We start from the raw sequence: 15,000 nt of genomic DNA, 5'->3' as shown, positions 1-15,000 counted from the left end.
ATTATAGCCTATACATTTTTTTGCCCCCCCCCACCCCACATCAGGGTCCCCACAGAGCACCCCCCCTGGCCTGGGCTGGGACTCCGGAGCGGGGGGACTCACTGGTGGTGACTGGTCTGGCTCTGGAGTAGGAAATATTCTTGGGGGGGGGGGGGGCAATTGAGGGCGCAGATGTCCAAAATGAGTGTACTGGTATGCTAAGGCGCAAGGAGAGGTGGCGGTATGCTCAAGAGCCATATTTGGAAGTGGCGGTACTGAGTGCCAGTGCATACCGGCCCACTTAAAGCACTGGTTATAACCCCTGTTTTTTTGCCATCTGTGTACCATTGGAGAAGAGATTTATCTTCACTTCCTGTCCCATAGCAAAAACAGGAGGTGAGAGGAAATCCCTCCAAAGTCAGGAAATCCCTGGTTGTTTCCAGGATTAGTGTCCCCATTGCAGTGTTAATTTTGGCAGCAAACTTCAATTTAGTTTTAGTCTTAGGACTAAAATGGCATTTTAGTTTTAGTCCTATTTTAGTCTTCTGCAAGTGTTTTAGTTTTAGTCGTATTTAGTCGACTAAAACTCCAGTGTATTTTAGTCGACTAAAACGCCCTACATTTTAGTCGACTAAAACTCATTTTAGTCATCTATAATCAAATGGGTGTAGTTCAATTGTAATTTGTAATGCATTATTTAAGCATTTCTCTACAATTTCCAAACTCATTATATACTACTGCTGGTCCTGGAGTGAAAAATCTAATATATTATTATTTATGCTTTGAGCATGCACCAGTGTTAATTTTTGGCAGCAAATTTCGATTTAGTTTTAGTTATAGTCTTTTGACTAAAATGGCATTTTAGTTTTAGTCGTATTTTAGTCATCTGAATTGTGTTAGTCGACGAAAACGTTTTAGTCTGTTTTAGTCGACGAAATTAACACTGCCCCATTGGAAGACTTCCCCTTTACTAGTGTTTTGGAGACAACCCGAAATTTTCGAATTTCTTTCACTTTCAGTAATGGTAAACAAGACAAACTAAGAGGGTGAATCTCCCTAATGGGGGCACAGACAGCAATAAAAACCTGACAGGAGCTCTAATCCCTCTCCACTCTATACAAAACTAAACATGTTTTGCCTAAAAGCAGAACTTAACCCACAAGGGGAAGTTTGGCTTCTCTGACACCCCCCCCCCCCCTTTATGTTTGGGCACATTTTTTTTAGGGGTAAGTGGATACCTGCCTCTTACATGGCCAACCTGAGCAGAAGTTTTGCCCCCCACCCCTCTTTCCCAACACGTCACAGGTCCAAGAAAGCTTTGATAATTGAATAAGTGCAGTGAGGCTTGCGCATGCACAGTTGGAAGCTGGCTGTGAAGCTGTAAGCAGTCACATTCAGCTTCCCAAAGTAAACATGTCGGCGCGTGGACCCGAAGACAGATTTGGCTCAGGTGAGTCCAATGCGGGATCCCTGGTTAGGTAAGTGTCCTATCAATAAAAGTCGGCAGTTAACCTTGTGCCAGAACGCCTCTCTAAAATGTATCCGATTCCTCCACCTCCTGCTTTAGAGGCTGATCAGGTGGGCTCTGCTCTTCATATATGGTGGACTTGTCCTATGGTCTGTTGTTTCTGGATACAGGTTTATTCCTTAATCATTCAGTCACTATGATTAACATTACTAAGGACCCTCGAATAGCCATGCTTAACGAACCTGTGGAGAATCCACACACAAGGTCCATACAGACTCTGAATTTATTATATTTTTTTGGTGGCCACAATAACCTTCGCTACAGCTTGGAAAAGTCCAGTGATCGACTTAGCTTTAATGAAGCAAAAACTAACCTGGATCATGCTCCACGAAAAACTGGTCAGCGGCCCACGGGACAAAAAAATGCTGTTTGAATAAGGTGTGGACCCCTTGGCTCTCTTACCTACAGCTGCCGAAACACTCAGGATTGAAATTGGATCAGTGACGGGTTGGACTCCTCGACAGGTGTGGTCTCCCTCCTTTGCTCTCCTTTCTAACTACCTTCCTTTCCTTTTTCTAAACATGCTCTTTTTTATCTCTTTACTCAGGTGTAAGGTGACCCCTTTAGTTGGACCCTTTGTCTCAACTTAAGGGTTTCCATCTAGCTTTAGTATGTGACAATATATTTTAAAGGACATGTCGCTGATTCATTTGATTTCTCTAAGTTTATAATATTTTCAGGGTAGGATAAATAAGTCTAGTGTTAGATGACATAGTGGTCACTATGTTTGCTAGAATTCCAATAATATGTCTTGATGGTCGGGTGGGCAGGTGTTGTCCTGCTTGGCCCCTCCACCAAATGTACAATGTTGGACTGATGTAAGGCCCATTGATTGGCCTCTTTTTGGACTTTAACTGAACATGTTTTGCAATACAAGTCTCCTCATAGTTGAATATTTTGGCACAGTTCCTGATACCCATTGGTAGACTTCCATGGATTTTTTGTCTTAACTCCTTACCCTTAAGCCTCGTACACACGCACAGATTGTTGGCCGACCGATCGGCCGTCTTTTGTCCAGTGTTGTTTGTTGGTTGAAATGTGCTCTAGACTTGCACTGGACTTTTGTTGGCCAACAAAAAACAACTTCAGAAGTGATGTCATGTGATGGTTGACTTTCCGTGTGTTTTTTCTTCTCTGAGCATGCCCAGTCTTGCTCATCAGATTTTTGTCTGCCGAAATCTGTACTGACTGAGGAACAATCGGCCGTTCTGTTGACGGCCAACAAAAATTTTATAGCCTGCACACCAGATTTTTTTCGGCCGAAAATTCGCAGTTGGTTGTCGGAAGCATCATACTAACAAGCCTACAATCGGCCGATCGGACGTTGGCCGACAATTTACGGCCAACAATCTGTGCGTGTGTACGGGGCTTTAGGCCTCTTGCATACTGCAGCTTGAAAAAGCTCAGTACAGCTTTTTTTTTTTACTAAGCTAAAATACAGCCCATTAGTTGTAATGTGCCTATGCACACAGGCACGTAAACAAGTGCCATGCATTCTTCAGTAAAAACAAAATAGAAAAATCTGCATTTTTGGTCAGTAATTTACACCTCATGAGCGCAAATGGGCATTTACATGATGCACAAAACAAGAACATGAGACTACGTTTCCGTGCATGCGTGCAAAATTGCACAAACGCATATGTGCGAAAATACGTGCAAATACATTGAAAAAAAAAAACTGATGAAAAAAGGAGATGCTCAAACAGGAGTATCGTGTGCAAGAGGCATTAAAAGAATGCCATTAGTGATAACTTCCTTGTTTACTGTTTATGTTGACAGCCATTTTGCACTCTTTTGTATTACATTATAACGTTTTGCTGTAATTCTGAAAACTGAATAAAAAGATTGAAACAAAAAAGTCAGAAGTTACAGTATTTTTGTTTCTAGGGGGATGAACCACTTTAGGTTACACTTTAATGCCAATCTACAGCTCAGAGAGTAGGGGGGTTATTCAATGCGTACACCTTTATTTTAAAATAAAATTTAACTGACGTTAGGTGGGAGTTGGAGAAAAAAAAAAACATGTTAGTGATGGCAAAAGCAAAGAGGACAACATAGGAAGATCAACTACATATTACAGATTGTGGGATTCTCAGTTTTTGTAACACCTTAAAATGTGTCTGTAGCTGTGGTCACCAAGTACTCAAATAATAGTCTGCTAATACAAAGCAAGCTAAAAACACACACATATACACAGTATATATACACGCACATATACACATCTGTACATACATGCATACACATTATATATATATATATATATATAGCCTATGTTCCATCTTCGAACCACAGTGCGCTCCTAGTTCTGAGACAAAGCGGTCATTGACAGATGCAGGCTTCATGAGAACCATTCCACGTGGTGGTTATGAGGTTTTTACAAACAAACCTGCCTGTACTGTGCCCCTCTTTCTATGTGCCGTCACTGCACAGCCAGCTTTATCTGTCACTTTGCTTTACAGTGGGTAAAGAAAATGAAAAAGCTAAAAAAGTAATTAAATTATTGCATTTTTTATTTTATTATTATATTTTTTATTTTAATTAAAAATTGTTGTGTGTAAAATAACCAAAACTGCTGTTTAATTACATTTTATCTATATGCTATCTTCGAAGAAAAGGATGGCCAGAGAATAAAAGACATTTATACTTAAAAAATGTGAAAAAGATTTAATTCAGCCATTTTTATGTACACACACACACATTTACACATTTTATGACCTATGTCTACGGTAAAATTTGGGAATATAAAATCCTCATAGCTCTGAGGAAGGGACTGCGTCCCCCGAAACGTGTCAGCACGCAACGCTTTAGTGCATCAGGTCAGGCCACATGCTATTCCCATTGGATTGTGATTTGGTGTATTACAATTCATGTCTATCTTTCATATTAAAGATTAAAACCTCTTAATTTTTTTAATTTGTGTCCTGTTTGGGAGATTTCCCATAACTTCCTGTCCCAGAGACACAACAGGATGTGAAAGAAAAATCTCAAAGCTAGGCACACACCCTTTTAGACAATTGTCATCAGAATATGGGTTTTTCCTCCCATCGTTATGTGATGACAGCTGTAACCCAACAGGGGTTCTAATCCCCCACCACTCTAGCCAAGACTAGAAAACTGGAATCCATTTGTATGCACCTAAAGTCTGTTTTGCAAAATATAATTTTTATACAATGTCCTTGAAAATGCTTGTTCACAATACCAGTCCTACACCCACCAGTACAGTGTTTAAGTAGTGGCCCCATCTTCATATTCAAAACCTACTGAGAACTGCTATAGGTTAGAAGGTTTCTGTGTAGCTGCTTCTCCTTTACTTGCTAGGTATACAGCTAGATATTTAGATTGTACCTTGGCTGTCTGCCCAAGCAGCTTTTGGGTAGGCTTATCGCTAGATATAATGACTGTACCTTGGCTGTCTGCTCCAGTAGCCCGTGGCTAGGTTTACTGCTTGATATAGAGTGTATATTGGCTTTCTGTCCCAGTAACCCATGGCTAGGTTTACTGCTGGATATATAGCCTGTACCTTGGCTTTCTGCCCTAGTAGCCCATGGCTAGGTTTACTGCTGGATATATAGCCTGTACCTTGGCTTTCTGCCCTAGTAGCCCATGGCTAGGTTTACTGCTGGATATATAGCCTGTAATTTGGCTTCTTCCCCAGTAAACCATGGCTAGGTTTACTGCTGGATATGAAGACTGAACCTTGGCTTTCTGCCCCAGTAGCCCATGGCTGGGTTTAGTGCTGGATATATAGCCTGTATCTTGGCTTTCTGCCCCAGTAGCACATGGCTAGGTTTACTGCTGAATATAGAGACTGTACCTTGGCTTTCTGCCCCAGTAGCCCATGGCTAGGTTTACTGCTGGATACAGAGACATTACCTTGGCTTTCTGCCCTAGTAGCCCATGGCTGGGTTTAGTGCTGGATATATAGCCTGTATCTTGGCTTTCTGCCCCAGTAGCCCATGGCTAGGTTTACTGCTGGATATATAGCCTGTAATTTGGCTTCTTCCCCAGTAAACCATGGCTAGGTTTACTGCTGGATATAAAGACTGAACCTTGGCTTTCTGCCCTAGTAGCCCATGGCTGGGTTTACTGCTGGATATATAGCCTGTATCTTGGTTTTCTGCCCCAGTAGCACATGGCTAGGTTTACTGCTGGAAATAGAGACTGTACTTTGGCTTTCTGCCCCCAGTAGCCCATGGATAGGTTTATTGCTGGATATAGAGACTGTAACTTGGCTTTCTGCCCTATTAGCCCATGGCTATGTTTACAGCTGGATATATAGCCTGTACCTTGGCTTTTTGCCCCAGTAGCCCATGGCTAGGCTTACTGCTGGAAATAGAGACTGTACCTTGGCTTTCTGCCCCAGTAGCCCATGGCTAGGTTTACTGCTGGATATAGAGCCTGTACCTTGGCTTCTTCCCCAGTAGCCCATGGCTAGGTTTACTGCTGAACAATGAAGGGAGATAATACCGCCCAGGCCAGTCAAAGTCCACGATTCAAGGTGGGTGCTGAACCTCGGCTCGCCACCAGGAGAAGCAAAAAATAAGAAATGGTCGCACACCACCATGGAATCCAATGAAGAAAAGTGCCTTTATTCACATAAGTGGCACAAGGTACAGCAGGGTAGGACAGTAGATGCGTTTCACATGACTGCTACGTGCTTGTTCCATGGCTAGGTTTACTGCTGGATATAGAGTCTGTACCTTGGCTTTCTGCCCCAGTAGCCCATGGCTAGATTTACTGCTGGATATAGAGACATTACCTTTGCTTTCTGCCCCAGTAGCCCATGGCTAGATTTACTGCTGGATATAGAGACATTACCTTGGCTTTCTGCCCCAGTAGCCCATGGCTAGGTTTACTGCTGGAAATAGAGACTGTACCTTGGCTTTCTATCCCAGTAGCCCATGGCTAGGTTTATTGCTGGATATAGAGCCTGTACCTTGGCTTCTTCCCCAGTAGCCCATGGCTAGGTTTACTGCTGAACAATGAAGGGAGATAATACCGCTCAGGCCAGTCAAAGTCCACGATTCAAGGTGGGTGCTGAACCTCGGCTCGCCACCAGGAGAAGCAAAAAATAAGAAATGGTCGCACACCACCATGGAATCCAATGAAGAAAAGTGCCTTTATTCACATAAGTGGCACAAGGTACAGCAGGGTAGGACAGTAGATGCGCTTCATACGACTGCTACGTGCTTGTTCCATGGCTAGGTTTACTGCTGGATATAAAGACTGTTTCTTGGCTTTCTGCCCCAGTAGCCCATGGCTATATTTACTGCTGGATATAGAAACAGTACCTTGGCTTTCTGCCCCAGTAGCCCATGGCTAGGTTACTCCTGGCTATAGAGACGGTACCTTGGCTTTCTGCCCCAGAAGCCCATGGCTAGGTTACTCCTGGCTATAGAGACGGTACCTTGGCTTTCTGCACCAGTAGCCCATGGCTAGATTTACTGCTGGATATATAGACATTACCTTGGCTTTCTGCCCCAGTAACCCATGGCTAGGTTTACTCCTGGCTATAGAGATGGTACCTTGGCTTTCTGCCCCAGTAGCCCATGGCTAGGTTTACTGCTGGATACAGAGACATTACCTTGGCTTTCTGCCCCAGTAGCCCATGGCTAGGTTTACTGCTGGATATATAGAGTGAACCTTGGCTTTCTGCCCCAGTAGCCCATGGCTAGGTTTACTGCTGGATACAGAGACATTACCTTGGCTTTCTGCCCCAGTAGCCCATGGCTAGGTTTACTCCTGGCTATAGAGACGGTACCTTGGCTTTCTGCCCCAGTAGCCCATGGCTAGGTTTACTGCTGGATACAGAGACATTACCTTGGCTTTCTGCCCCAGTAGCCCATGGCTAGGTTTACTGCTGGATATATAGACTGAACCTTGGCTTTCTGCCCCAGTAGCCCATGGCTGGGTTTACTGCTGGATGTACAGACTCTGCCTTACGCTCAGCCTTCCACTCCAGCAAATCATTTATTTTTTTCCCTGCAACACTGTCTTTATCTGCTTCCTCTAGTTTTGCTCACAGTCTGCCTTTTCTTGCATTTTGCTCCCCATATTCCTTCTCCAGTGGGCACCAGCAGCATCAGCAAGTAACTGAAACCCAGGCAAAGGCTGCACCAGTCCTGGTCAGGAAGTGCGGGGGATCATTTCAGGACAAAAAAACAGACATCATTTGATAGATCAATAATTTGCCTGCAATGTACATTACAAGTGTGTTTACCCAATAACACATACAGTATGCATGATGAACACAAGTTACAGAGGAACTATGAACTTTCACGAGGATCAGGGACAATAAGAAGGATGTCCAAACATGTCTACAGAGAACTCACCTATTCATACCTATACAAAAATCTCTCAGGTGATAGCTAAGGGTTTATGACTTGCTACAGACAGTGATACAAAGTAACTGAAAATAGAGGGGAGAGATAACACTGCAGCTTGTGGAAAGAAAGGGCACTATACCTACAGGAAAATGTGAGCTGTTTTAGGATAAGGTCACATGCAACACGTTCACTCTAAACTGATCCCCCATTCTATGCTGTTTAGTATAGCAAAATGCATTATGATATAAAAAAAAAAAAAGAAACAAAATTCTATGTTGGAGCAAAGGCTCCCATGTACTGCCATTTTGCTCTTAGCTTTACATTATATGTACAGTACAGCCAAAATCATGTGTTAAAGCAAACGAGTCAAACTTGTAAACGGCCAGTGCTGGTTTGTTTTGAAGCAGCAGGTTCTCACGCATTGGGGATCATTTACTAAAGGGAAATAAACTGTGTGCTTTGCAAGTGCAGTTGCTCTCTGCAGGGGTATTTCCCCCAGAGCTTATTAAAGAAGGTAAAGCTTCACTTTGCAAAAAAGGACCCAATCACATGCAAGGAAAATAGAAATTTTGCTCGCACATGATTGGATGATGGAAGTCAGCACTAATCTCTGGAGCAACTGCACTTGCAGTTATTTGGTAAATCAACCCCCCACTTGCTTCCATAACATGCAAAACCAGGTTGGGAAATGAGGCAAAGTGCAGACTTATACAGCAACAAAATCCTGGTACAATCTGCTATACAGGTGCATAGAGCGATGATGTTCCTGGATCTCAAGGTTAGCAAACAGATATCACTTTACCGAAGTCAGGTAAGTGAGTCATTTATTTTGATGGGTGGCAGTAGGTTCCTCTAGCTTGCACACTGTTCTCTGCTTTTACTGAACAAGGCCAAACGTGCAAGCTGCTTTATTACAGATCAGTTCTGCTTCCCGCTTTCCTTTCAAGCTTTACACATTGAAGTAATTGGGCGATTGTCACTGGTAGATGTCCTCATTTTTTGGAATAAATACATAAGATGATGTTTTTTTACCCTGGACTAAAGGAACACAGGCTGTTCACTAAGGCTTTATTTACACTTGTGTGTTGCAAAATTGCAAATTGGGGGGGGGGGGGGGGATTCAATAAAGCTGCTGCACCACTTTTCTGGTGCTAATCTCTCCTGTTAATGAACAGGGGCAGCACAGTGGTGTAGTGGTCAGCACTGCTGCCTAGCAGCACTAGGGTCAGTTCGAATCCCAACCATGACACTGCCTGCCTGGAGTTTGCAAGTTCTCCCTGTGTCTGTCTGGGTTTCCTCTGGTTACTCTGGTCTACTCCTACACTCCAAAGACATGCTGGAAGGTTAACTGGATCCAGTCAAAATTGGCCCAAGTATGTGTATGTTAATTAGGGGCCTTAGATTGTAAGCTCCTTGAGGGCAGGGACAGATGTGAATGTGCAATATATATGTGAAGTGCTGCGTAAATTGACAGCGCTATATAAGTACCTGTAATAATAATAATATTGCACCAAATTCATGAAGCATACACTTTTGGTTCTGACAGCAATCTGTGCACCTCATTCAGGTAATTCTAAAATGTGCCACTTTTATATTGTGTCGCAAAGAACAAGCCAAATTCAAAATAAAATACTGACAGTTTGCATCTTATGATGAAGCTATTAAAAGAGGTTGTAAATCTCAGAAAAAGCAAAAAAAAAACAAAATAACCTGAAAGACAAAGGCATAATGAACTACTATGCATCGCATACTTGCTCATTATGAAATACTTAGAATTAAGCCCCCGCAGCACCGCCCGCTCACTGGTGACACAGCCTATGTTCATGTTCAGCCGTCTTCCTTCCGGGTTCACGTCCTCCAGCCATCTGACTAGTCAGAGCTACGATGACGTCACTCCGGCATGCGCGCAGGAGCCACCGTTCACGGCACAGGGCTATGAAGGGACGGCACGGGCGGCTGTTCCTTCAGAGCGCAGGCGCCATTAATGTCACTGCCTGCATGCAAAGTAAATATCGCCTAAACGATGCAGGTTTAGGAGATATTTACACTAACTATAGACAAGTCTTATCTTAATCTTACCTATAGGTAAAAGTTACAGAGGAAGCTTTACTTCCTCTTGAACACCAAATCTCTTTTGGCGTACAGGGAGAGAAACAGGCTCAGACAGATTTTGCGTAAGTGTCTCACATGCATATTAAAAAGTGGTGCGGCATGTGACAAGTACAAGAATTTGGCACATTCTGAACCACTTTTAAAACTCTTAGGTCACTTTAGCAAAATCTGTCTGCGCCAGTCTTTCTAAATTCCAGGGACTACCCCTTTGCAGACATGCCATAGTACCATTAATTCTTAATGGCATCCCCACGCAACTTCCAAAACACAAGTTACCGCAGTACCAGGCTTTCTGTCCCTGAAGCCCCGCAGTGCGTTATGGTACTGCATGATTTAGTACAATGGTGCAAGCACTTCATTGCACGTTTCTAGGGTGGCCCATTGAAAAAAGTGTAGATAGTTGGTTGCACCTCTGTGCTGTAAAAAGTAAACTATAACTAAAAGGGAACATTTTTGTTCTAGTTTTGGATAGAGATTTAATTGCTGTCCGTGCCCCCCTTAGGGAGATTCACTCTCTCTATTTGTCCTGTTTTCCATTATTATTGAAAGAAAATCCACAAATTTTGTGTTGTCCCCAGAAAAGAAATGGAGGTGAAATTTTACAATTGATACACTAGTTCTGGTGACCTTAAGGTCCCCAAGGAATTCCCTTAACCCCTTGGTGCCGCACATACGGAAATATGCTGCCTCTCGGCACCTGGTGCTTGGCGCCAAGGGGCTGCATATTTATGTGAATTTCTGCCCAAACAGCTGTGCCAAGAGCGTGCGTGCTGTGCCCTCCCGACACAGTTACTGATGCCTAACCGAAAGCTCCCGACTGCTGTTTGTGATCGGGAGTTTTCAGATCACGTGGCCGCCGTGACAGCAGATTACGGCGGTCACATGCTCTTAAGCCCCACCCCCCCTCCTGGCATCTAAAGGGTCGGGAGGCGCAGGCATGTAAAGGTTAATTGCAGGGATTTCCGGTCACTTTCCATTTGGCTGTCAAAAAGGAAATGAAGGTAAATCTCCACAATAGGACACAGATGGCGAAACAAAATCTGATGGGTTATAACCCTCCCTTACTCTATCCAAAAAAAAAAAAAAGTTTTGCCTATAGTTCTACTTGAACATTCAACCGTTTAGTGAAGGAGATGAAGCCATAACTACTTCAACAAGCCAATCATGCTCCAAAAAATATCCCGATTTTGAAATTTCACTTGCACACGACTGGGTAGTTAAAAGTGAACACACTTTAGGTTCATCTTATTTAGGAACAATGACTTTTGGAAACTAAAATACAGAAGTTCCCTCTGATTGGGATTTTAAAGGGCAAATGTTGCTAAAGTGTAAAGAGATAGTAGAAAATAGATCTAAAAAAATACAGATTTTATTTTACAAAAATAGATACATTTTTATCTATGTATCTATTTTTGTAAAACAATATATATATTTTTTGAGATCTATCTTCTACTATCTCTTTACACTTTTGCCCTTTAAATCCCACTCAGATGGAACTTCTTCTGTATTGTTGTTCATGTAGGGATGTGGGCAGTGCTTTCCAATAAACTTCAGTAAGAAAATTTTAGAAACTAAAAATTCAGTTTAAGTGAATAGCCTGTACTCTTCGTTAGTAATGCAGCCCCAGTATGTCAGTACAAATGTCACCAATACAGATCTATGAAATAAGGACAAGGCTGATACACATCAAAGCAAATATAAAACCGTGAACAGAAAATGTACACATCTGGTTGAGTTTTTCTATTCCCCTGATATTCACATAAAGCAATAAGATATTCTACAAATAAAATATTCTGTCTAGCAGAAGACTAGCAGGACAGAATATCTTCAATATGGAAACCTGTATAGGCCATTGTTTTAGCAAAAGCAGCGCATACCTTGGAATTTTTACCCCCACTGCGTCCCGACTGAGATGATCCGCTCCGCTGGACCCCCGGCTCTGGGGTGGGAGGAGATTTGTCTGAAGAATGGTCCGAACTTTTCTCCACCATGGCCTCTCCTTCACTCTGCTGCGGTGTTGGAGAGCGGGAGCGTTTGCGCAGGACAGGAGAGCAGGCGGGTGAGCTTCGGTTCGAGTTACTTGCCGTGCTGGGGAAGTGAGAAAGAATGATTGCAAATGCAAAATTACAATTGCAGTAGCTATTCTGCTTTTCTAATGCTAAAAAGACCTAAAACAGAGAATGCATCGAAATAAAACTAGAGTTAGGGAAAGCGCAAACATTCTTTTACTGGTACTAAATGACCAAATGGGACCGAAACTATAAAATAACCAGATTTAAAATGACAGGAGTGAATGTGACAGCCAAGGTTGGCGATGGAGCCCAGGGCAAGTCACGGGGTCAGACAAATGAACTCATCTCAGGTGCACATACAAGAGGCTGGAATACAAGAGGCTGGGATCTAACGGCAAGCTAGCAGCAGGGGAATTGTACAGACAAGCAAACATGACTCCAGTCAAAGCCACATTACAGCTAGCAGTGCCAGCGGTAAGCGGGGGAGCCTGCAAAGCTCTGTAAAGCACAATTCAAAGCAAAGGAAAGAGGGACATGCAGCAGGGAATGGTCATGATGGAGGCAATTCTAAACCAGAAAGACATACATCCTTGATTGTGGGCTGAAGAGGAGAGAAAATGAGACAGGTCAAGGAACACAAAATGTACACATAGATTTGTGAAGGGTGACCAATACTGAGAATCATCCTATGTGTATGTAAAAGAGACTTTAAGGGTATCTTAGTACCACATCCTCTTCTTTAAAGAGCAAAACATGAAACTCATTTTTTTCTGACCACTATGTATGGTCCTCCGCACCCTCTGCCCACACTGGCTCTGTGCATGATCTTATCACTGCCATGACCTATCTACATTGCACAGGCACATCCTGACCGCTCACAGGGCTCCTAGGAGCTTTGATTCAGCCAATTCCTATCGAATGCTGTCAGTGCTATCCGCTCCATTCAAACATCTGTAGAATGATCAGAAGCAGCGGACTCTCAGGAGGTGGAAAACAAAAGCAGGGAGATTTCTGCTGCTCTTTATCTGGTCTAGGCCAACCAGCATTATGTGTGATAACACCGGGTTTTTGTTGGCTTTTACCGCTTAACGACCGTCCCATAGCAAATTTACTGCTACAGGGCGGCCGTTCTGTGTAAAATCACTTGTATATACACACGTTATTTTGCACTTTCCAAAATGGGGGGTGCTCGTCGCTTCTGTTAGGATTAGTCACAGCCAGTGGCGGCTGGTGTATATGGGGCGCCGCCCCCCCCCCCCCCCCATTTTCAATGAAGGTTAAATGGGGATTTTTTTTTTTTTACCATGTGATTAGAGCCAGAGGCTCGCACAGGCTAAAAAAAGGGTGGGCTCGGGGCGCAGAGCAGTGCGCCCTGAGCCCACCCAGTTGTGTGACAATAGCGAATGAAAATTTTGCTATTGTCACACGGATCCTCCTCCTGGCCAATCAGGAAGCGGGTTATGAGACCGTTTCCCGATTGGCCAAAAGAAGAGGCCATGCTATTGGCCAATGAGGAGGAGGAGGAGGGAGGAGACGCCAGGGAAGCCGCCACCATCGCTGCCAGGGGAAGTCGCCACCGGAGATGAAGCTGATGGGAGGCTTCTAATGGGGCAAGGCAGGAGTTTCCAGGGCATCTTTAGCTTAGCGCTTTAATGTAAGTGAGCCGGCGATGGCCCGATGGGGGGGGGGGGGTGAGAGCTGGCGTGGTCTGGGGGGGGGGTATAGTGTGGTCTGCCAGCCCCCCCCGGTCCATGGAGCACCAGCTGCACTGGTCACAGCAGATGCCAATCACCTAATGCCTGTGAATGGATGTCCGCACCTGCTGATTGTCAGGAAGAGAGGCTGGACGGAGCTCTGCCTATGTAAACAATGCAGAGCCCTGACCTGACAGGAAGGAAGGCATGGAAGAAAATCACATCCTTAAGTAAAAGCACCACACAAAGTACACAAAAACACCAGCTAGGCACACATTTAGGCCTTTGAGCGCCCTAGGTGATAACCCCTTCCCAGCCAGTGTCATTAGTACAGGGACAGTGCATATTTTTAGCACTGATTACTGTATTTAGTGTCACTGATTCCCATAAAGTGTCAGTTGGTGTCCACAATAACGCAATCCCGCTATAAGTCGCTGATCGTCGCCATCATGGGTATAAAAAATTATTTTTATAAAAAAATCCAGCATATATCTCATAGTTTGTAGATGCTATAACGTTCGCGCAAACCAATCAACATATGCTTATTGGGATTTGTTTGTTTTTTTTTTACCAAAAAAATTTTGCACAATACATATTTGTATACATATATATTTTTTATAGCAGAAAGTAAAAAATATAGTTTTTTTTTTTTTTCAAAATTGTGGGTCTTTTTTTGTTTTTAGCGCAAAAAAATAAATGCAGTGGTGATCAAATACCAGCTTAAGAAAGCTCTATTTGTAGGAAAAAAATAAAAAATTGAATGCGAGTACAGCGTTGCATGACCGTGCAATTGTCAGTTAAAGTAATGCAGTGCCGTATCACAAAAAATGGCCTGGTCATGAAGGGGGGTAAATCTTCTGGAGGCGAAGTGGTTAATTATTGCCGATATTTGTGGTAAGATTAATCTCCTCCACACACACACACCTCCTGTCCTGTACAGTGACAAAGACGACTCAATTAACATTCATCCTGCTGGAATCAAGAGGGCCAAGACAACGACTTCTTCATCCCTGATTACACCTTAATTACAATCAAGTTAATATTTACTAATAAATAAAAAATCCATTCATGGCCAAGCTCCAACTACTGCCAATAGGACTGTAAAGTGACCAGAGAAGTCACTCTTTGGGCAGCGGGAAGGTAGTTGGTGGAGCTTAGGCTTGTGGTGAAGCTTAGCCATGAAGTTGGTGAAGGACGAGCCCCAGTAACAATGTGAACCATTTGGAGATAGGCACAGGAGAGGCTCTTCTGGCAAAGTAAAGAGGAACTACACTGCATCTGAGTACCACAAGCCAGAAACACTTATGCCCCATACACACGTGCAGATTGTCGGCCGAAAATGATTTTCG

At 43.4% G+C, this 15,000-nt stretch overlaps 1 protein-coding gene across 5 annotated transcripts in view; it reads right to left on the bottom strand.

Moving 5' to 3' along the window:
• Positions 1-15,000, bottom strand: part of GRAMD1B (GRAM domain containing 1B) — a gene marked incomplete at its 5' end in the record, with an annotated part of 441,171 nt that overhangs the window by 171,851 nt on the left and 254,320 nt on the right. For all 5 annotated transcript variants that reach the window (XM_082273752.1, XM_082273757.1, XM_082273755.1 and 2 more), the window contains one exon: positions 11,823-12,033. In XM_082273752.1, the coding sequence (XP_082129878.1) occupies positions 11,823-12,033 (211 nt within the window). The remainder of the gene's footprint in view (positions 1-11,822; positions 12,034-15,000) is intronic.

This window comes from Pelophylax lessonae (genome assembly GCF_965119305.1).
Source record: "Pelophylax lessonae genome assembly, chromosome: 12".
Lineage (NCBI taxonomy): Eukaryota > Metazoa > Chordata > Amphibia > Anura > Ranidae > Pelophylax > Pelophylax lessonae.
Note: the sequence above shows the minus strand (reverse complement) of the source record. Positions and strands in the feature narration are given on the sequence as shown.